We start from the raw sequence: 22,045 nt of genomic DNA on the forward strand, positions 1-22,045 counted from the left end.
AAGCCCTCCATGGATATTTCTCTGCCCTTATCTTTCTTGCTTCTTTGCAGCTTCTGACACCACTACTACGCTCCTCCTCAGCAGGCTTCTGTTGGCCTCGAGGTTGCTGTGCTCTCTGTTTTCCCCGTTTCTCTCACTGACTGCTGCCCCTCATCTTCTGCCCTCCCCTTGGACGTCGGCTCCTCATGCTTGGGCCTGGCGTGCCTCCTGTACTGTTGCTCTCCTTGAGGCAGACTTTGATTTATGTCACTGTGCCAATGACTCTCAAATTTGTTCCAAAGTCCAGAGCACTTATCTGGAGATCCACAGGCCTCCAGGACACCTTGGAGGTCTCGCAGCCACCTCAAACTTGGCATTTCCCCAGATGAGCTCCCTGCCACCTGCCAGCCCTGCTCTCTCTCCCCATCTCAGTGATTGACACCACTATCCATGCAGCTGCCCACATTGGAGACATGGGCATTATCCTGGCCTCCTTTTCCTCACTGCCATGTTCACTGCACAGACTTTACTGAGCAGCTACTATGGGCCAGGCTCTGTTGTGGGTGCTGGGACACAGCCGTAAACGAGACGAAAGTGGTCACTGTTCTCAGGGAGTATTAGACTCTGGTAGAAGCGACAGATGATAAATGAGGATATGAATATATAATGCAGTGGTGATGTGGGCAGTGAAGGTGAAGTGGGCTTGGGAGTGGAAAGGGGCAGGATATGATCTTAGCCAGGGTGAGCAGGGAAGACTTCTTGGAGGAGGTGCCATCTGAGCTCAGGTCTGAGAACCGAGAAGATCTAGGCCAGGGCATTCTGGGCAGAGGGAACTGCAAGTGCAAAGTCCCTGAGGCAGGAGCAAATGTAGATTGCTTAGAGAGAGCTAGGGTGCTGACCAGGATGGCTGGAATGGGGTGAGTCTGGGGAGCATGGATGGAGAGGCATTGGAGGGGCTGTGAAGACATGCCATGGGGATGGACTTGCAGTTTGTTCTGTATGAGGGGAGGCTGGGGTAGCAGCAGTTTAAACAAGAAGCAATCTGATCTGATTCTGTTTAAGAACGCCTGTCTCACTGTCTGCGAGGAAGGAATTGTGGGGTCAGGATCAGCAGCAAGGGTTGAGGATTGTCCCCTCGTTGCCTGCCTCCCTCCAATCTGTCCTGTCTCCTGCCTTTGTCCTGACCTGCAGCCTGAGCTCCGAGGCTGCCCCTACTCTACCTAACCAGTGCTCCTAGGTGTGCCCACATGGGCTACACCCTTAACCCCATGGCTTTAGCCACACTGGTCCCTCTGCTTCTATCCTGCCTGTCCCCTCAGGCCTCAGTTTGAAGGTCATACCCTTGCAGAGTCTCTCATTTCCCCCTGACCAGCTGTCTCAGTGCAGGGACCCTGTTTGTCTTGGTCACCTCTGTGTCTCCAGGCCCAGCATGATGTATGGTAGACGGTATGAATGAGTGGACCTCTCTGCAGCCTTGGTGATGAAGGTGAGCAAAATAAATTGCTCCCTGCTCTTTCCTTTGAACACACTGGGGGCCCGGGGACTCCATGCCTGTGGCATCCCCCAAAATTGGATACATGGGGTAGAAGGTGGGCTTGGGAAGCCCAGGAAAGCAATATTTATCAAGCAGAAGTGGCCCTGAAGGGAGTGAGAAGTGGGGTTAGAATCCTGGCTCACCTTTGTTCGCTGTGTGACCTCAGGCAGGTGGTGCCACCTCTCTGGACATCACTGTCCATCTCTTTAAAAATATCAGTCCTGCTTCATGGTGGGGGGAGTATATGAGGCAATATATACTCCTGGCAAAGAATATATGAGAGGGTATGTGGGAATCCCTGTGCCAGGGCCTGGTCCAGGTACCCATAAGCTCACCCACTGGGTGCTGAGTCTCTAAGAGGCCTTCTGAACAGCAGTGAGGGCACAGGGTCCCTTGCCCATAGGCCACAAAGGAGAAACTAGAAAAGGAAGGTTCTCTCTCGCCTGCTCACTCGCCTGCGCTCTCTCTCTCTCTCTCTCTCTCTCTCTCTCTCTGTCTCTCTGTCTCTCTGTCTCTCTGTCTCTCTGTCTCTCTGTCTCTCTCTCTCTGGCTTGTAACAGTAAGACAATGTATCTTATGGAACTACAGGTTCTGAGGCAGGCGGCTCCCAGGCTGGTCAGCTCTGTGGTGTCATTCTCAGCATATTACTGAGTTATACTGCCAGCTGTCCTCATGGACACACAAGAGTGGCAGCAGCTCTAGGCGGCATCTCTAAATGGGGCCTTGCTCAGAATGGCATAGCTTCACACCTCCTTTTTCATTCCTTCAGGGAGGTGTAACTTCCATGTAACAGACTGTGTTTATTTAAAGCATATAGTTTGATGAGTTCAGTCATTGTGTATACCCAGGAAACCATAAACACATATTCTATCACCCCCTAAAGCTTCCTCACACCCGTCTGTATCCAGCCTGTCCCCAGGCAGCCACTGATGTGTTTTCTGTTACCATTTCCCAGGATTTATTTATTTCAGTGGAATCACGTAGATATGTTCTTCATTGTCTGGTTTCTTTCACTCGGCTCAGTGATCCTGAGATTCTCTCATGCTGTTGCCAGTGTCAGTAGTCATTCCTTTTCATAGCTGAGGAGTGTTCCATGGTGTGGCTGGACAGTTTATGTCTCCATTCACCTGTTGAAGGACGTTGGCATTCTCGCCAGCCTGAGTCTATTTAAAATAAGCTGCTATGAACATCCATGCATGCATCTTCATGTGGACGTATGGTTCCTTTCTCTTGGGTGAATACCTAAGAGAGTAATGGCTGGGTTATAAGCTGGAGTAGAAGTTTCTGAGAACCTGTCAAACTTTACCAAAGTGGTTGTCCCATTTTCCTTTCCTATCGGCAGTGATGCTTCACATCCAAACCCACAGGCCGTGAGAGAGAGATGAGGAGAAGAGCTTCTCTTCAGGCCACAGGCAGGTTCTGGTAGATGTGAACACTTAGCAGTGTCCCTCTCCTGACACAGACAGAAGAGCAGGGCTCATTAGCACAGAAAGGCTCTGAGAAGATCTGCAATGAGAGCCTATGGGACATCGTTTAACCTGGCATCTCCCGAGTGACGCGGTCCTGGACTCTTGCCCCATAGCCCCCCTCCACGCTCCCTCTGGGAAGATTCCCACTGGCCCCTGTGGAAGTTCACTTGGCGAAATGCTTTCCTTGAGGAATCCCCTGGGGGATGGAGATCAGATGGCCCTTTGATGGACAGGTGTCTTTGGGGTCCCTGGAGGGAAGGAAGCTGGTGCGTCTCACCCGCCACCCCAGCCATCCAGCTGGTAGAACTCAAGATGAAAGTGTCTTCCCTGTCTTCCACCTCCACCCAGGTGCTCATCTGTCGGAACTACCGCGGTGACGTGGACATGTCGGAGGTGGAGCACTTCATGCCCATCCTGATGGAGAAAGAGGAGGAGGGGATGCTGTCACCTATCCTGGCCCATGGGGGAGTCCGCTTCATGTGGATCAAGCACAACAACCTGTATCGTATCCCTTGGCTAGGGGGCTCCCAGGGGGCCCCGTGTGGACATGTGTGTGCATTCACACACACGTGCAACTGAGGGCTGCCGGCCCCTGACCCGGCTGACCCAGGGCTGGCTCAGGCCAGTGGGGCCCATGAGGCACAGCCCTGTCTTTCTGGAGCTCCCTGCTGCCCAAGGATGACCAGTGTGACAGAGATCCAGGGAGCCAGGAAGGGTTCCCTGAGGAGGTGACATCCTGGAGGAGACCTGCAGGAAGGCCAGGTGTCTGCCAGCCACGGGAGTTGGCCGGCACGAGGAGCACTAGCCCAGGTGAAGTCTCATTCCGAAGCTGTAGTGGGGGGTGACTGGAGCCCTGGAGGGGGTTGCATGGTAGGAGCAGGGCCCAAGTGGTCAGCAGGGTGTGCACTGCAAGGCCTCATAGGAAATCACCTTAAGTGTGTGGGGAAGTCTTCGGAAGGTTTCAGGCAGAGGGGTGACACGGGCACGTTTGCATTTTCTGAAAGTCTCTGGCTGCTGAGTGGATGCCAGACTGCAGGGATCAGAAGTGGACATAGGGAGGGGTGGGGAGGCGGAGGTGGGCAGGGCGGTGGCCTGGATCATGAAGGGTGGTGGGATACAGAGGAGGGGAGAGATTCCTCCCAACCCTGCCCAGATCTCAGAGCCCCCCGTGCTCAGGCTCACGTGGAGACCTGGCTGAGGCAGTTTCCATCCGTGAGGTCTGACCAGCCCCCCACGGCTTTGGTCAGGCACATTCTGGTATCCACACTGCTGCAAGAAGGGCATGGCTTTGCAGCACACAGCCCTGTTCAGACCCAAGCTCCAGTAGCTATGTGACTGGAGGCAAGTCCTAACCTTCCCACAGTCCAGCGAGAGCAGTACTGTTAGGGTCCGTTGAGCTGGTGCAGATGCATCACCCCCAGCAGATGTGGGTTCTCTCCCCTTTCCCGTGTTCATGGAGACACACAGGACCTCGCTAGTGCCGGTGTGGTCCACGGGCCCGAGCATCCCCTGGGAGCCTTTTGGAAATGCAGCATCCCAGATGCCATGCAGCCTTGCTGGGTCAGAATCTGCATTGTAGCAAGGCCATCCCTAGTGATTTGTGTACATGTTACAGGGTGGGAGGTGTTGGCCTGGGACCTTCACCCAGTGCCCTGAGGTCTGGCTCCCTTCATCGTGCCTCTGTTTCTTCACCCCTCTCTGGAAGGCCTCAGGGGCAGCTCTGTAGAGTGTGGTAGGTGGCCTGTGAGCCAGGAGTTTGCTATCTTGGAAGCTGCCCTGGGTCTGGGCAGTGGTTGCCTGGGTATGGAGAGGAGGGAGGGGCAGCTGTGTCAGCGCAGCAAGAGCCGTCAGACCAGTTTCCAGTTGGGCCCCAGTATTTCATGCATGGGCAGCCAGGGAGGAGACATCGAGGGCTTGCCCCTCTGGGTGCCAGTGCCCAGCACACCCTGCCTGAGTTCCAGCCTGAGTTCCATCGTCAGGTGGCAGTTTCCAGCAAGGCCCAGCCATGAGGGTCAGAGGTGCCCTCTGCCCCTCCTTAGAGAGCACCTGGACGGCATGTTGCCCGGACTAGAGGTGGGAAGCCAGCACTCCTCTGACTGGCCCAGCTCCATTTCCTGGGGCCCTGCGCTGGGCCAGCTGAGGCAGGAAGTGAGGTAGAGGCAGTCCCTTTCTCCCTCCCAGAGCTCACAGCTTGGCACTGGAGTGGCACAGGCTTGTTGTGAATGGCCAGGGCGCAGTGCACAGGAACTGGCCTCCCTGCGTGGCTTGAGGCCCTTTAAGGAAAGAGGAACAGGAAGTGCCCAGTATACACTGACCCCAAGAGGTGAGGACATACCCCGCCCCCCCTCCGCCATCCCCCCCCGCCCCCCCCCCATCAGAGGGAGTGTGCCAGACACTTTACATACATCACCTCAGTAAATCCACTCTCAGGCCCCCATCATACTAGTGAGAAAATGGAGGCTTCATTCAAAAGGTTTGCTTCAGGGGCAAAGGCTCAAAGAAAGGCTTGAGCTAGAATTGGCCCCGGCTGCTTCCGCCGGAGCCTGCCTGGGGAGCCCTGGACCTCAGGAGGGTCACGTAAGCGATGGGCTTTGGAGAAGGGCCGCTCCTGCTTTCCGCTCCTGGATGACCCGCACTACCTCCTCCTGCCCCAGGCTGCTCGTCCCACCTGAAGTGCCCTCTACCACACCCTGGGCTTCAGCCCTCAGCTCAGGCATCACCTCCTCAGGGCAGCCCCCGCTACCCAGCAGCTGGGGTGGGTTCCCTGTGCCCCCTGCTGCCCCTTTGTCAGCTGAGCGCTCCCTGGGAGCCGGGACCTCCTCTGGCTGTAACTGCTGTGTCCCAGGCCCAGCTCAGACCAGGAGGTCGGAAACCCGCTGAGGGCCGAGTCATGGCTTGGGGTGGCTCCAAAACATGCAGTGAACTGGGGTCTGTGGGGTGGCAGCCCAGGCCTCTGACTGCTCCTTGACTGCAGCCGCCATGCAGTGGTCGCCACCTCTAAGAAGAACGCGTGCGTGTCACTGGTGTTCTCCTTCCTCTACAAGGTGGTGCAGGTGAGTTGAGCCACAGGGGTATCCGTCACCCTGGCACTGCAGTGTGCCTCACCATACCAGCCTCCCGAGGGCTGCAGCATCCCTAGGGAGTTTGGAGCTGGAACCCCAGAAGTGAGATGGGGGAGCTCCACGTGATCCGTGAGTGGGATTCTGTGGCCTTAGTTGCCCCTCTGCCTGGTGAAGAGAGGAAAGCGAACGGGAGGTGGGGCTCAGGCCAGGTGCGCCATGACTCCAAGAGGGACAGGTATGCCCCCTAGCTGGCTGTGGAAGGGTGGAGGGTAATCAGATGAGTCAGAGATTAGGAAGGTGGGAAAAGCAGGAGGAGGGCGGAGCCAAGTTCTATTCGGAATCTTGTGGGGGCGGGGCCTAAACACAGAGGCCTGAGGCCCTACCTTGGAGAGAGGTGACACACAGCAGGCCCAGCTGACAGCTGGGGAGGCAGAGAGCAGCACATGCAAAGGCCCTGGCGGGGGAGTGCACGTGGTGCAGTCAGGGAACATCAGGTGGGCCAGTGTGCTCGGGACAGAGTGTGGGGCTGCTATCAGCAAGGTGACAGGGCTAGACCATAGGGATGGGCGGGGTGGGCAGGGGCGGGATGTACAGGGCCTAGTGAGGAGTTCAGATTTCATTCCAAGTCTCGCGAGAGATGGTGGAGGGCACTAAGCAGGAGACTGACAAGACCTGGTTCGAGGTAAGATCATCTCTGGCTGCTGAGTAGAAAAAGCACTTGAAGGCAGCTGGGAGGCCAGGCCGATTTCCAGGAGACAGATGGAGGGGCGCGGCCAAAGTGGGGGCTGTGGGGTTGAAGAAAGCGGGCGATGGGCCCAGGAGGCCTGGGGTGGGCCCAGGAAAGCTTTCATCCCTCAGATGATGCCCTGTGCAGCCCGATCAGGAGCCATCTACGCCAGACGCTGGGGAACAGGCTGGTGTGGGCAGTGAGGACATGGGGGCAGGAGAGCAGCATGTCCCGCGGGGAGGCCCCGGGTGCAGGCTGAGGAGTAGGCCTGCATTCCAGAGCTGTTGCAGGCCGGGCTGCGCTGCCTGTGATTTCAGAGGAGAGGCCCAGCGGTTGCAGTCCTGGGGTGTGGAGACGGGGAAGCGGGAAGGAGGAAGGTTCTCCTCCCTGAAGTGTGTGGCATTGCCTTTCTGCTTCAGTGTTTGTGCTCATGAAAGAGCTTCGACCAAGCTCCTCTTCCCTTTGTCTCCTTTGGCATCCCTGCTTTGATCCTCTTAATTTTCTGTTGAAATGGGGCAGATTCGTCTGCAGGCACAGCTGTACAGACTGGAGTTCAGGGAGGCCAGAGGAGGCTGGAAGAGCCACTTGTCCCCTCCACAGTGGTTCTTGTCCCTCACCTGAGTCACTCCTGGCTCAGAGGCAAAGGGTGATAGTTACAGTCAGGATTAAAGAGAAGATGGGAAGGGGCCCCAGGCCTGGGAGTGTCTGTCAGGGAGGGGAGGAGAGTGGGCCCGCTGGGGTGGGGCTTCTGACCAGGCCTGACGCCTGTACTCCCCCAGCCTGGTTCCTGCCTCATAGGCGGCCACTGCTGTCCTCCTGCCCACATTCCCTGAGCCCAAGGCCTCGTCCATAGCACGGGCAAATGCAGCTCGTGGACAAAAGGGCTGTTAGCAGGGGCCTCAGGGCACGAAGGGCAAATGAACTTGTGCAAGCGTTCATCCCGTCCTCGTCCTTCCTCTCAACGATCTGCCCCCCACGCAACACCACAGGTATTTTCGGAATATTTCAAGGAGCTGGAAGAGGAGAGTATCCGCGACAACTTCGTCATCATCTACGAGCTGCTGGATGAGCTCATGGACTTCGGCTACCCCCAGACCACAGACAGCAAGATCCTGCAGGAGTGAGTGGGTGGGATGGGGCCCGGGGATGGGGGGCAGGGGTCAGGCCCCTCCTGGGTGATGTCACAATATTGATGTCGTCAGCAGGTTTGGAGGTGGAGGAAGCAAACATATGTTCATGTTGTTGGTCCCCCTGCCCTGTCTCCAGCCGCACCAGAAGTTTACTAAGTCACTGGGACAGTTGTGGGTCCTTTTTCCACGCAGCATCCGTGCGTAGCATGAGCATTTTTCCTGTTGCGAGGTCTTCATTTCCATCCGCAGAAGTGTGCTAAATGGCTTGTTATTAGGGAGTCACCTGCCTTTGTTTTTATTGTCATAAATGAAGCTATGATGAAAAATCTCCCTCCTTTGGAATCCTGCCCATCAAGTAACAGTCACCGTGGATTAAGCACTTCCTGTGAACCAGGCCCTGTGCAAGCGCTTTTTTCACTCCATTCACAATCAGGGGTGCTGTCTTCCCATTTTACAGGGGAGCAGAGGGACACTCAGAGAAGCCACATGAACTTCAGCACATCTCACATCTGTTGTTCCCCAAGTGGAATCAGGGTCACCAGGTTACACCCCTAGGAGGTTGGTCCCTTCTGCACCCCCAGCAGGGGAAGCACTTCATGCCCACTTCTTGTTTTCCTCACCAACGCTGTCTCCTTGGCTCCCTAAAAGTGACCACTCTGCACTCACTGTAACTGAAGAGTTTGTTGGAGGCTTTGGAAATCGTAAGATATTCTTGTGTTAAACAGCCTCAGGTGAAACCAGAGCCTGCCTTTCCTGGCGCCTGCTACAGGGAGGGGCTGTTTTGAAGAATGTCTGTGCCTGAGCTGCTTAACTGTGAGCCCGGGCCCACAGGTACATAACTCAGGAAGGCCACAAGTTGGAAACAGGGGCCCCACGGCCCCCAGCCACCGTCACCAACGCAGTGTCCTGGCGCTCTGAGGGCATCAAGTACCGGAAGAACGAGGTGTTTTTGGACGTCATTGAGTCCGTCAATCTCCTGGTAGGCTTCCTTTTCTTTTTTTTAAATTTTATCTTCTCCATGATTGGAAATAAAAGCAGCTCTACTTTTAAAACTAGCAAGGCCCTGAGAAACAGGTAGTTTCTGTGTGATAGCAGATCAGCGGGATTCAGGTTGGGCTGCTCATTGCAATGTGAGCTTGTTTTATCTTCATTAGTTTCTGTTCTTATTTAGAGTGAATGCATGCACATCATTAAAAAAAAAAAAGCAGTGTATAGACTTTGAAAGTGAAGGGCTTTGTAATCAGAAAGGCCACATCGCTTAAGGATTCATTGTCATCCTTTGGGACCTCGTGCTGTAGATATACAGACATACATTGTTTTTCTGTGAAACTGAGAACATAAGATGTAGTTCTCCTGTGACTTGTTTTTTGGGTTTTTTGGTTTTTACTGTTTTGTGTATGTTCGTTTGTTTTTTAATTTTATTTTTTAAGTGACTATTTGGTAATTGACCATATTTTCTATGAATTTTAGCACATGTACAGATTTGTGTACCCATTATCATAACCAGGAATCAGAACAAACTCCATCACCTCAGAAACCTCCCTGGATGCTGCCTCTTGGTAGTCACACCCTCCTGCCTGTTCCCAACCCCTGGCAACTGCTGATCTGGTCTTCATCACTATAGTTCTGTCTTTTTGAGATTGTTGTATGAGTGGAATCATACAGTGTGTGTCACTTTGAATCTAGCTTCTTTCAGTATAACGCCTTTGAGATTCATCCAAGTTGCTCTGTTATCAAAAGTTTATTTCTTCTTATATTTGTTTATTTTATATGTTGAACTACAGTATGTTTATCCATTCACCCATCAAAGGACATCTGGGTTGTTTCCAACGTTTGGCAGTTGTTAAAAGAGTTGCTATAAACATTTCATGTATAGGTTTATGTGTGGACAGAAGTTTTCATCTCTCTACGGCAGATACCCTGCAGTGGGATTGCTGGGTCATATGGTAAGTGTATGTTTAACTGTGTAAGAAACTGCCAAACTGTTTTCCAGAGTGGCTGTTAACATTTTTGCATTTTCACCAGTAGCAGATGAGAGTTCCGGTTGCTCCACATCCTTGATCGACATTTTTATTTCTGTCATCCTAATAGGTGTCTCATCATGGCTTTAATGTGCATCTCCCTAATGGTTAATGATGTTGAGCATCTTTCTATGTGCTTCTTTGGCATCATTATGCTCTTTGGAGAAGTGTCTCTTCATATCTTCTGATCATTTTTGAGTTGTTTGTTTTCTGATTGTTGAGTTTTGAAAGTTCTTTATATATTCTGGATAAAGTCTTCTGTCACATGTGTGATTTGCAAATATTTTCTCCTAGTCTGTCACTTTTCTTTTCATTCTATTGGCATTGTCTTTCACGGAGCAAAAGTTTTTAATTTTGAGAAAGTCCAAATGTCAGTTTTTTAAATTGATTAAGCTTTTGGTGCCATGTCTGAGAACTCATTGTCAAACCCAAGGTCACATAGATTTTCTCCTAAATTTTCTTCTAGAAGTTTTATAGTTTTACATTTAGGTCTATGATATTTTTGACTTAAATTTTATTTGAGGTGTGAGGCATATATCCATTTTTTTGCATATTGAACATTTTTTTTCATTTGTTGTAAAATCATTTTGGAAAATATTATCCTTTTTCTATTGAATTGCTTTTGCATTTTTGTCAAAGAACAATTGGCCATATTGTGCAACTCTATTTCTGGACTCTGTTCTTTTCCATCGATCTGTATATCTGTTCCTTCACCAATAACCACACTGTCTTGATAACTGTAACTTTATAGTAAGTCTGAAAATCAGATAATGTGACTCTCACAACATTCTTCTTTTTCAAAATTGTTCAGCTCTTTAGTTCCTTTGTTTAGAGTTTTAGAATCAGCTTGTCTGGGATTTTGATTGGTGTTGTGTTAAATAACTCTATTAATCAATTTGGGGAGATTTGATATCTTTAGTATATTAAGTCTCACAATCCATGAGTGCAGTATGTCTCTCTATATATATTTAGGTCATCTTTGATTTCTTTCATCAGCATTTTCTAGTTTTTACCATGTACAAATTTTTTGTTAGATTTATACCTAAGTATTTCATTTTTTGGAAGCCATTGTAAATTGCTTATTTTTAATTTTATTTGGTAGAATTCACCTGCAAAACTATCTGAGCCTGGAGATTTATTTTTCAGTACGAATTTCAATTATTTAATGGTTATAGGATTATTTGGATTTTCTGTTTCATCTCGAGTGAGTTTTGGTAGTTTGCTGTTTTTAAGAAATTGATCTATTTCATCTAAGTCACTGAGTTTCTATGCACAGTGTTGTTTATAGTATTCCCTTATTACCTTTTTCATGTGTACAGGGTCTGTACTGATACACTCTCTTTCATTTCCGATATTGGTAATTTATGTTCTTTCTTTTCTCTTTGTCAATCTTATGAGAGGTTTATCTGTTTTATTGATTTTCACAAAGAATCAACTTTTGATTTCATTGATTTCCTCTATTATTTTTCTGTTTTCAATCACAGTGATTTCTGCTCTTATCTCTAATATTTTCTTCCTCATGATTTTGGCTTATTTTGCTCTTCTTTTTCTAGTTTCTTAAAGTGGAAACTAAAGATACTAATTTGAAACTTTCTTCTTTTCTAATATAAACATTTAATGCTATAAATTTGTCTCTAAGCACTACTTTAGCTGTATCCTACACTGATATGTTGGATTTTCATTTTTGTTCAAAATATTTTCAAATTTCCCTTGAGACTTTCTTTTCGACCCATGGCTTATTTAATAAAAGTGTTGTTTAATTTCTAAATGTTTGCAGGTTTTTCTGTTATCTCATTGTCATTGATTTTTCAAAAAGATTTATTTATTATTTATTTATATATATTTTTTATTATTTATTTTTGGCTGCATCAGGTCTTAGTTGCAGCATGTGGGATCTTCATTGTGGCGCACGGGCTTCTCTCTACTGTGGCGTGCAGGTTTTCTCTTCTCTAGTTGTGGCGCCCAGGCTCCAGGGTGCATGGGCTCTGTAGTTGTGGTGCGCAAGTTCCAGAGCACGTGAGCTCTGTAGTTTGAGGCACACAGGCTCTCTAGTTGAGGCGCACAAGCTCAGTAGTTGTGGCACGTGGGCTTATTTGCCCTGTGGCACGTGGGATCTTAGTTCCCTGACTAGGGATCGAACCCACGTCCCCGGCATTGTAAGGAGGATTCTTTACCACTGGACCACCAGGGAAGTCCCTGTCATTGATTTTTAATTTAATTCTATTATTGTCTGAGAATATAGTTTATATACTGTCAATTCTTTAAAGTTTGTTAAGGTCTGTTTTAATGATCCAGAATATGATCTATCTTGGTGAATGTTCCATGTACCCTTGAAAAAAATGTATATTCTGCTCTTGTTGGAGAGAGTGTTCTGTAAATACCAATTAAATCCAGTTGGTTAATGGCATTGTTCAATTCTTCTAGCAATTCTTGCTAATTTTCTGTCTACTGGTTCTACCTGTTACTGAGGAGCATTAAAATCTCCAGCTATAAATTGTGAATTTGTCTGTGTCTTTGCTTCACATATTTTGAAGTTCTGTTATTAGGTGCAAATGGATTTAGGATTCTTCTGTTTTCTTGGTGAACTGACCCCTTTATCATTATATAATGTCCCTCTTTATTCCTGATAATTTTTTTGCTCTGAGGTCTGTTTTGCTATCAATATTGTCACTCCAGAATTCTTTTGATTAGTGTTTACATGGTATATGTCTTTCTATCCTTTTACTCCTTTTTTTTTAATCCTTTTACTTTTAACTTACCTGTGCCATATCTTGTAGAAAACATATAATTGAGTCATTTTTTAAATCCATTCTGACAGTCTCTGTCTTTTATATATTTAGAGCATTTATACTTACTGTAACTGTTAATTTGCTTGGATTAAAATATACCACTTTATTACTTGCCTTCTGTTTTTCATTCCTTTGTTTCCTTTTCCTATCTTTCTGTGATCTTTTTGAACATTTGTAGTGTTCCATTTTGTTTCTTCACTCTATCTTTTTTTTCTTCGTATAGTTATTTTAGTGGTTGCTATAAAATACTCTACTTAGAGTTAATATTTTACAGCTTCAATTGGAATTTAGAAACTTTACTGCCCCATCATAGAGTTGTCCTGTATATTCATCTATATACATTGAAAACCATATCAGACAGTGTTAAAATTTTTGCTTTCGATTGTCAAACATACTTTAAAGAACTCAAGAGGAGAAAAAGAAGACTCTCGACCATATTTACCCAGATATTTACTATTTCTGTTGCTCTCCCCTCATTTCCAATTTTCCAGGTTTCCTTCTGGTACAATTTCAGTTCCATCTAAAAAGATTCTTTTAGCAATTCTTTCAAAACAGGCCTACTGGCTACAGATGCCCTTCATTTTCCTTCATCTGAGAATGTCTTAATTTCATCTTCATTCCAAAAGGATATTGTCACTGGATATCAAATTCTGGGTTAACAGTTCTCTTTTAGTACCTTAAAAATGTTGTGTCACTTCCTTCTGGACTCCATGGTTTCTGATGAAAATCCACAGTCACTCGAATCGGTATTCCCCTGTAGGTAATGTGTTGTTTTTCTCTGGCTGTTTTCCACATTTTTTCTTTGTCTTTAGTGTTCAGCAGATAGCTTATGATGTGTCTAGGTATGGATATCTTTGGATTCCTAATGTTTGGGGCTTGTTCAGCTTCTTGGATCTGTAGATTTACGTACTTTACCAAACTCGGGATGTTTTCATCCATTATTTCTTAAAATATGTTTTCACCATTTCACTCTTTCTCGTTTCCGTCTGGACTCTAGTGACATAAATGTTAGACATTTTGTTATTGTCCCAAGGGTCTCTGAGGCTCTGTTCATTCTATTCCATCTTTTTTTTCTCTCTATTGTTTAGATTGGATAAGTCCTATTGATCTGCTTTCAAGTTCACTGACCGTTTCCTATGTTATCTCCATTCTGCTATTAAGCTCATTCAGTGATTTTTTTGTTATTGTATTTTTCAGTTCTAAAATTTCCATTTGATTCTTCTTCTTATAGTCTTGTTTCTTTCCCAAGACTTTCTAGTTTGACATTTGTTGCAAGAGTGTTTGCAGTTTTTATCCTAGCTATTTAATGTCTTTGTCAGATAATCCCAATATCCATATCATCGTTGGTGTCTGTTGATTGTATTTTCCATGTGAGCTGAAATTTTCGTGGTTCTTTGTATGCTGAGTAATTTTAGATTATATCCTGGGGTAAGATTCTAGGTCTTATTTAAATTATACAGAAAATGTTGATTTTGTTTGTTTGTTTTAGCTGACAATTGTCCTGGTTAGGTTCAGGCCACAAGTTTCAACCCCCAGTCTATGGGCCATGAGAATCGGTTCTGTTTTCAAAGCCTTTGTGCCCTTTGCTATTTGAATCTATGCCAAATATGCACTGCCCAGTGGTCCATCAGGGACTGGGGAGAGTTTGGTTCTTGATGTCTTTGGCGTGCTAATTAGGATCATATCCATGCATGCCTGGTTCTAGAGAGATCTGGAGACATAAACAACTTCATGAGGTTGCTTACCTGAACCTTTCACTCTCTGCTCTCTACCTGGTGCTTTCTGGCTGGGGGCTTCCCTTTTTGGTTCTGTGGCCAAAAACTCGGGGCTCTGGATCCCTACTCTAGCGCTTGTCTGCACTTGGGCTGAAATCCTGGGTTTGCCCCACCCTCTCGGAAAGGCAGCTGAATTGCCTAGGGCCTGGGACGTGAGAAAACAGAGAAAAGGGGGTAAATGAGGGATTTCCATACTCCTTCTGAGCGGCAGGAGTTCCCCTTCTGGCCCTGGAGCTAGAGCCAGAGGCTTCCACAAGCTCTGACTGCACCGTACTTCTTGGTTCCACTTTCAGGTTTCTGCTGCACTTTCACATGGGTAGGGGGGTAGGGAGGACTGCTCATTCAGTCGGCTCCTCCCAGATCCACCTTTTCAGTCTTCCAGTAGTTGCCCATGCATCCTGCCCAGGTTTTATAGCTGTAGTCAGTGGTAGAGAAAGGGTGATGCAGGCCAGTCCCATGTCACCTGCAGCCTGCCTGTCACCTCGGGAGAGGGCCTCACTCCCATGACTTGGGCAGACAAGGATTGGCTGGGCCAGTCCAGTCATGTGGGCCACTTAGGTGTGCCCATTTCTGACTGTTACAGCCAGTGCAGAAATGAGCATGATTGCTCATCCTCAGATGTGTGTTTGGGCATCTCCCTTATCTGGGCAGGATTTCTGGAGGGCCGAGTTCCCAGACATGCAATTGCTAAGTAACAGTGCTTTTCAAAAAGATTCTCCCAGTGGACTGAATATAAACGTATTTGCTCTCTTACTTACTAAGCCATGAGGCAAGACAGTGGCCTCACTCACTGCATTCCCCTCCTGCCTGAGGACCTTCGTCTGAATTGTTTACTGAGCCCAGAACATGGCTGTAGGGTGTCCTAAGGTGGAGAAGCAATCCCAGGGAGCAGCTTATAAACAACTGCCTGGGAAAGTGCTGGGAGTTCAGGGGCGTCCCAGCCGCAGTGTGTCCCTACACATGGCACTGCCCAAGGACCCCTGTTCTTCCATGCGAGGGGCAGCAAGAGGCAGGTATGGACATCCCAGTCATGTTGGAACACACCTTCCTAAGTCTGATTGCAGAACTGGCGGCCTTCAGAGTCAACATGGGCCTCCAGGTTCTGAAAATCTTGTTGTGCTAGTATAATTAGGCAGCCGATCCCCCGGCAAACATCTCCTCCATGCCCACCCTGGGGAAGGCACCAGCTTTGGGCTGCCAGTCACGCCTCAGCACCGTCCTGGTTGCTGCCCAGGTGGCCAGGATTAGCCTTAGAGGCTGCATGGCTTTTGTCTCCACTTCCTGAGCCTTCTTTCGCATCATTCAGCTATAGAGGGTGGTGCAGTCCCAACTCCCCAAGGGGAGATAGCCCCCCAGAGAAGGGGGTCTAAGGGCAGACTGTTGGGGGGAACACGGAGGACCCGCAGAGTAAGGCAGGTGGTAGTGCCAGCTGCCCAGAGCCCAGGGGCGAAGGGCCATGTCTGCACGGGCTCGCCGAGTGCCCGCTGCCCCAGGCACTGTCCTCGTGCTGGACCCAGCAGTGAGCAGCCTGACATGACCCCTCACCCGAGCGTGGACAGGATGGATGGACAGGCAGACAGGGCTGGCAAGAGGCAGAGGAGGAAGCAGCTTCTGTGTGCTGTGGGGTCAGGTTGCTGCCTGATGAGGCGAGGACAGTGAGAGGCCAGCGTGGTCAGAGCATAGTGAGCGACGGGAAGTGACGGAGCCACACCCCGCAGGGCCTTCTGTCCTGTTTTGTGCCTTTCTCGGGGTCATCGTCCACATGGCGCCTCAGTTCTCCACTTCCCTCAGATGCGAAGGGCTTTCATGTGTGCACGTGTTACTTGCAGACATCTGAGTTAAAGACTGGACAGATTTTCCTGCTTCTCTGCAGAAATCGGAAACTCAGGCCCTCCAAGGAACGGCCCATATGGCCCTAGGGCCTCTGAGTTTGTAGCCCTCTGTTTCACTTGCTGGTGTGGATGTGGCCTCATGCAGAATGGCACTACGGGGTGGTGGTCCAGGCTGTGGCCCCAGCACCTCTGCCAGCCACTCTGTGCCCTCGGCGTGTGGCATCCTCTCTGTGCCTCAGTGTCCTCGTCTCTAAAATGGGCCCAAGGAGAGGTGCTCCAGCAGCCTGGCCCCCTGAGGACAGTCTCCGGGTTTGCCCATCGTCCTGCTGTGATTTTTAGTTGCACTCTCAGATGCCTTCCGGTTTGCACAGGAGTTAAAAGGTAGCCCAAGTCACAGCCCCGCCCTGTTGAGGAGGAGCTGCTCAGTCAGTGTTGTAGCTGTGATTGTATTTGCTTAAGTGTATTGTTATTTTGGATCGGTGGTTATCAGACATCAGGGCAGCCCTGGGAGCAGGGTCCAGGAAGCTCCGTCTTCAACAAGCCCTAGGGACTTTGCCAGGCCCCACATGGAGAAACAGATTTCCAGGAAAGTCAGTCTGGCCTGCTCCCAGCAGATGAGCAGACCTGGTAGAGTCCCTGCCCAGGCCAGCCGAGCACACGGCCTCAAGCCACCAGGTCTGCCCCAGGCATCCCAAGAGCAACTTAGAGTAGAGCCCTCAGAGAGGATTCCAGGCACAGTATCACCTGGCCCATCTGCAAGGGAGGAGCCTAGTGTGGCCTCAGGACTAGAAGGCGGGACCTGTAAGTGTCTGCCTCCCTGGCCTGGCCTGGCACTGCCTCCCCAACTCAGGGGACAGCGAGAAGGGCTTCGAGAATGGGAGTGGCCAGGAGGGTCACACAGCGTGGTTGGGGGACAGTGACCGGTGCGTGGGGCCTCCCCTCACCCCCTCCTCGCCACCCCCTAGGTCAGTGCCAACGGTAACGTCCTACGCAGTGAGATTGTGGGCTCCATCAAGATGCGGGTCTTCCTGTCGGGCATGCCTGAGCTGCGCCTGGGCCTCAATGACAAGGTTCTCTTCGACAACACGGGCCGTGAGTATGCCACCGGGGCCCAGGTTTCACCCCTGGGGCAGCTGAGGGACTGTTCACCTGCGTGATGAACAACAAGTTCATCTCAAGCACTTGGCTTAGAAACATGTTCACGTTGTTTACAAGAACTGTGAAAACGAATAAACTAACACCTGGACTTAGAGGACATGGGAGAGTGAAAATACTCAAGTCAAGCCCCCTTGTTGCTCCGAGGGCCAGAGGTGCAGGTGAGCACCTTAGGTGCCAAAGCACATGTAGCATCATACAACAGGTCCGCAAGTCCACCCTACTGGAAGGTACTGCGGGCTCGCTCTCCCCTCCCAGACCCAGTTTCTGCCCTCACCTCTGGCATTGGGTCTGGGCTGTTCAAAAGCCACACACAGTGGTTCGAGCATGCGCTGCCTGGCCTGGATGTAGCACTTCCCATGGTGGGGCATGGCCAGAGCGGCCTCAGGAGCCCAGGGTGGCTGGGGCTCCGTGTTTGCAAACTGGACCACCAGCCTCCCCGCCAACCACAGGTCCACCGGCGGCCGGAGCAGTGGCACGTGTTGTCATAGTTACGTCTGCAGCATCGCTAGTGAGGGCCTCTCTGACGTTAGCCCATCAGAGCAGCTCCCCTCTCAGGACTGAGCTCAACCCACACAGCCTCTCTGGGCTGGGAAACCAAGACAGGACCCCAGGGATGACAGGACCGGCGCCCTCAGGGAGCCCCAAGCCATCACCGAGCACCTCCAGTGGGGTCTGTTAATCATTCAGCAAACATGTCCCAGGCAGCAACTCTGGCTGGGGACTCATTGTGAACTAGGCCTACTAGCCCTGTCCTCAGCCCAATCTTGGGACGTAATGGGGCTTCCAGCGGGGTGAGGAGAGATGGGGCGTGGCTGCCTCAGAAGCCGGCCCCCTTGGTGTTCGTGGCCCAAGATACTCTCACAGATCTGGGGGCAGCTCTGCTCTGCTGTGTCAGGAGTGAACCCTAGACAGTGGGAGCATTGCTGAGAGAGTGGCCTGGGGGGCCTAGGGACTGTCCCGCCCTCACCCCCACCTCCCCTCAGGTGGCAAGAGCAAGTCCGTGGAGCTGGAGGACGTGAAGTTCCACCAGTGTGTGCGGCTCTCTCGCTTTGAGAACGACCGCACCATCTCCTTCATCCCACCCGATGGCGAGTTTGAGCTCATGTCCTACCGCCTCAACACCCATGTGAGTGCACCAGCCGCCAGCCAAGAGGGCCCCCAGGCCCCCGCCCCTGCTCCTCCCCTGGGGCAGCCTCCCTCCTCTTCCCTGCTGGCTGGGAGCCGTCCCCGTCCACAGCGAGTCTCACGTCTTGTGAGGTGATGCCCAGGATGGGCACAGCTCCCCATGAGCAGCCTGGGCTCCAAGGAGCCTGTTTGACAATGCAAGGCTCTGAACTTTCTGAACTGAGGGGCCAGACCCCTTTGACACCACTGCCCCTTTCCCAGGCATTCCCCACCAGAGCGTCCTCGGTGATGTTTTCTGCATTTTCTCTAATGCTCTGACCCATCCTGGCACCAGCTGTGGAGCCCCGAGCAGCAGTGTGCTGGGCTCACACCTGGCCCTGTGGTCCCTTGCCCTCAGTTTCCCCTCTGTGAAACAGGGCTTTGTAAAACGACTGGTTGTGAGCGCCATCTTCACTCTCCCCGACAGGTCAAGCCCTTGATCTGGATCGAGTCTGTGATTGAAAAGCATTCCCACAGCCGCATCGAGTACATGATCAAGGTGTGTGTGCATCCTGCACGCAGCATCAGCCAGGCGTGTGGGGCATAAGAGGGGGCATTTGGGCTCCCCCGCCTAGTGCAGGCCTTCTGGTATCTCTGGCCTGTCCGGGGCCTTGGGCACAGAGAGGACACACTGCCCAGATCTTGTGTGCGGCCACCATGGCAGTGGCCTGTGACCAAGTGTCCAGGTGGAGCACTTCTGCCACTCAGTGACCTCACCTAGCCCAGGCCAGCCCTGGTCACACAGACCTTCTCCCTGGAGGCCAGGGCCAGAGGGAGGGATCGGGAGTCCCAAAGACCAAGGGGACAGGAGGGCAGAGACTGACCGTCCAAAGTTGAGCTTAAGGAAGACCTCAGGGGGTGGGAGAGGGCGTGGGGGTCAGCTCGGTGCTGGGAGTGGGACTCCCAGAGGCCAGGCCAAGGGGCATGTGGCCCTTGTGGGAGCAGGCTGGGTGGGAGCCAGGCTGTCTCACCTTCGCCCGCCGCAACCTTGGCCACATTGGCCTCGTCTCCAGGCCAAGAGCCAGTTCAAGCGGCGGTCAACAGCCAACAACGTGGAGATCCACATCCCTGTGCCCAACGATGCCGACTCACCCAAGTTCAAGACGACAGTGGGGAGCGTCAAGTGGGTCCCCGAGAACAGTGAGATTGTGTGGTCCATCAAGTCCTTCCCGGTGAGCACCCTTCTCGGCGGGGCACCCCCTCCAGACAGGCATGGGCAGAGGCCTGCTCGGCTCAGCCTGGCTGGGGCAGGGGTGGGGCTGGGGCCCAGGGTAGGGGGGCACTCCACCTTCCTCTTGTGTGTGAACCAGCCTGTCTTCAGAGTCACGGCAGGGGTCCCTCTCTCCCTCCTCCTTTCTCCCTCTGACACTCCTGTTTAGAGCTCAACATCCCTCCTGGGGAACAGACTGCCTTGGGGCCAGGGCCTCACGGGAATCCAGCACCAGCTCCAGGAAGGTAGAGCACTTCCTGCCCCGGCCCCCAGGCTGGTATAGCCACCTGGCTCGTGTTCAGGATTTTGAGCACTTGAGTCTGGGTTTGTGTGACGAGTGCCTTGGGACCGGAAGATGGGTAAGCGGCTGCGCCGACTCGGGGTGCGGCCCATCGCCCTTCTCATGAGAAACAAGATGGAGCACTTTTTCACGTCTCAGAGGACTGTTTGCGCTTCTTTCTCGGGAAACTATAGTAGCTGTCTCTTGCTCACTTCTCTGTCAAGTTTGCTCATTTTCTTCTTAGTTTCCAAAAGCTGTTTACACATGGGCAAGATTAGTACCTTTTCTTTGATATCAGTTGCAAATGGTGTTTCTCAGTGTTTGGTGTTTGTCTTTTGACTTTGCTTCTGGTGTTTTTTGCTGTGTGACCTTTTTGATTGCTTCTTCTTTTAATTGTTGTTTAATGTAGTCACATTTCTCAGTCTTTCTTTTATTGTGTTTGGATTTTAAGTCATGATTTGAAAGGCTTCCCCATTCCAGGCTATAAAGCAATTCACCCATGTTTGCTTCTAGAACGAGTACAGTAGTATTTTTCACCTTAGACTTTAGGTCCTTTTGGAGCACAGTCTGGTAAATGGGTGACATACAGATCCAGCTTTATCTTTTCCCACATGGCTATCCAGTTTCCTAACATCATCCACTAAAAAGTCCCATCTTTCCCCCAGTGGTTTGAAATGCCGTGTTTTTCAAAAATCAAATTTTCATACGGCATGAGGTCTCTTTTTGAGCATCCTCTTGTCTGTCTCTCCGTGCCGCAAGGCCACATTTTAACTTTATTCTATGTTTTAACATCTGGTAGGGCCAACCCTACCCCTACCGTAACTCCCCACAACCTCACTGCTTATCTGTTTCCTGGCAACTCTTGCTTGTTTCATTTTTCTCATAAATTTTAGAATCAGTTTGTTTGCACTAAATTTGTAAGTTAATTGGGAAGGATTAACACCTTTTTGAGGCCGAATTATCCTATCAATAGCCTTGCCCCACTCTCACCTTTGTGCCTTTTGGGAATGTTTTAATGCTTACCTTATATATACCTCATATGGCCTCTCCCGTTGTTTTTAAAGGTACTTTTATTTAAATATAACATGCAGAAAAGTAACAAGTGATATGTGTACAACTCAGTGAATTTCCTCAGAGTGAACACAACTGAACCGGATAAAAGCCACAGAACACTCCTTGCCTCCAGGACACCCCAAAGATCTCTTCTGGTTTTGCATATTTCTCATTAAGATAATTTTTTTTTTTTTTTTTTTTGCTGTACATGGGCCTCTCACTGTTGTGGCCTCTCCCGTTGCGGAGCACAGGCTCCGGACGCGCAGGCCCAGCGGCCATGGCTCACAGACCCAGCCGCTCCGCAGCATGTGGGATCTTCCCAGACCGGGGCACGAACCCGCGTCCCCTGCATCGGCAGGCAGACTGTCAACCACTGCGCCACCAGGGAAGCCCATTAAGATAATTTTTAAGTTGATATTTTGGTAACTGGGGTCTTCTCTTCCATTGTGTCTTACAGCAGGTTGCTAACATTTGTATGGTAATTTTGTGTCCTGGTACCTTACTAAATTTTTTGTTTGTGGTAGTTTTTCTTTCAATTCTCATGGGTTTTTAGATATTCTTCCACACTGTTTGCAGCCAGATGCAGTTTCCCCTTTTCCTCTCCCATTCTTGGGCACCTTATAGCTTCTGGCGTCTCACTGCTTCACTTACTATCTCCATTGCCTGTAAATGGCGGTGGAGAGAGCAGCCTCCTGGGTTTGCCCCCAGCTGGAGCTGGCAGGGTTTCCCCTCTTAAGTGTGTTGCTGCTTTGGGCTACAATTCACTTCAGTCCTACTTTACTGTGTTTTTATTTTTTATTTTATTTTATTTTTTTAATATTTATTTTTATTTGGTTGTGCTGGGTCTTAGTTGGGGCAGGCA

General features: G+C 50.3%; 1 protein-coding gene across 1 annotated transcript in view; it reads left to right on the plus strand.

Moving 5' to 3' along the window:
- Nucleotides 1–22,045, plus strand: part of AP1M1 (adaptor related protein complex 1 subunit mu 1) — a 30,061-nt gene that overhangs the window by 2,519 nt on the left and 5,497 nt on the right. The window contains exons 2-9 of the mRNA XM_030880279.3: nucleotides 3,331–3,487; nucleotides 5,968–6,035; nucleotides 7,761–7,891; nucleotides 8,733–8,880; nucleotides 17,284–17,410; nucleotides 18,460–18,602; nucleotides 19,068–19,139; nucleotides 19,654–19,812. Of these exons, the coding sequence (XP_030736139.1) occupies nucleotides 3,331–3,487; nucleotides 5,968–6,035; nucleotides 7,761–7,891; nucleotides 8,733–8,880; nucleotides 17,284–17,410; nucleotides 18,460–18,602; nucleotides 19,068–19,139; nucleotides 19,654–19,812 (1,005 nt within the window). The remainder of the gene's footprint in view (nucleotides 1–3,330; nucleotides 3,488–5,967; nucleotides 6,036–7,760; nucleotides 7,892–8,732; nucleotides 8,881–17,283; nucleotides 17,411–18,459; nucleotides 18,603–19,067; nucleotides 19,140–19,653; nucleotides 19,813–22,045) is intronic.

This window comes from Globicephala melas, chromosome 3, assembly GCF_963455315.2.
Source record: "Globicephala melas chromosome 3, mGloMel1.2, whole genome shotgun sequence".
NCBI classification, from domain to species: Eukaryota; Metazoa; Chordata; class Mammalia; order Artiodactyla; family Delphinidae; genus Globicephala; species Globicephala melas.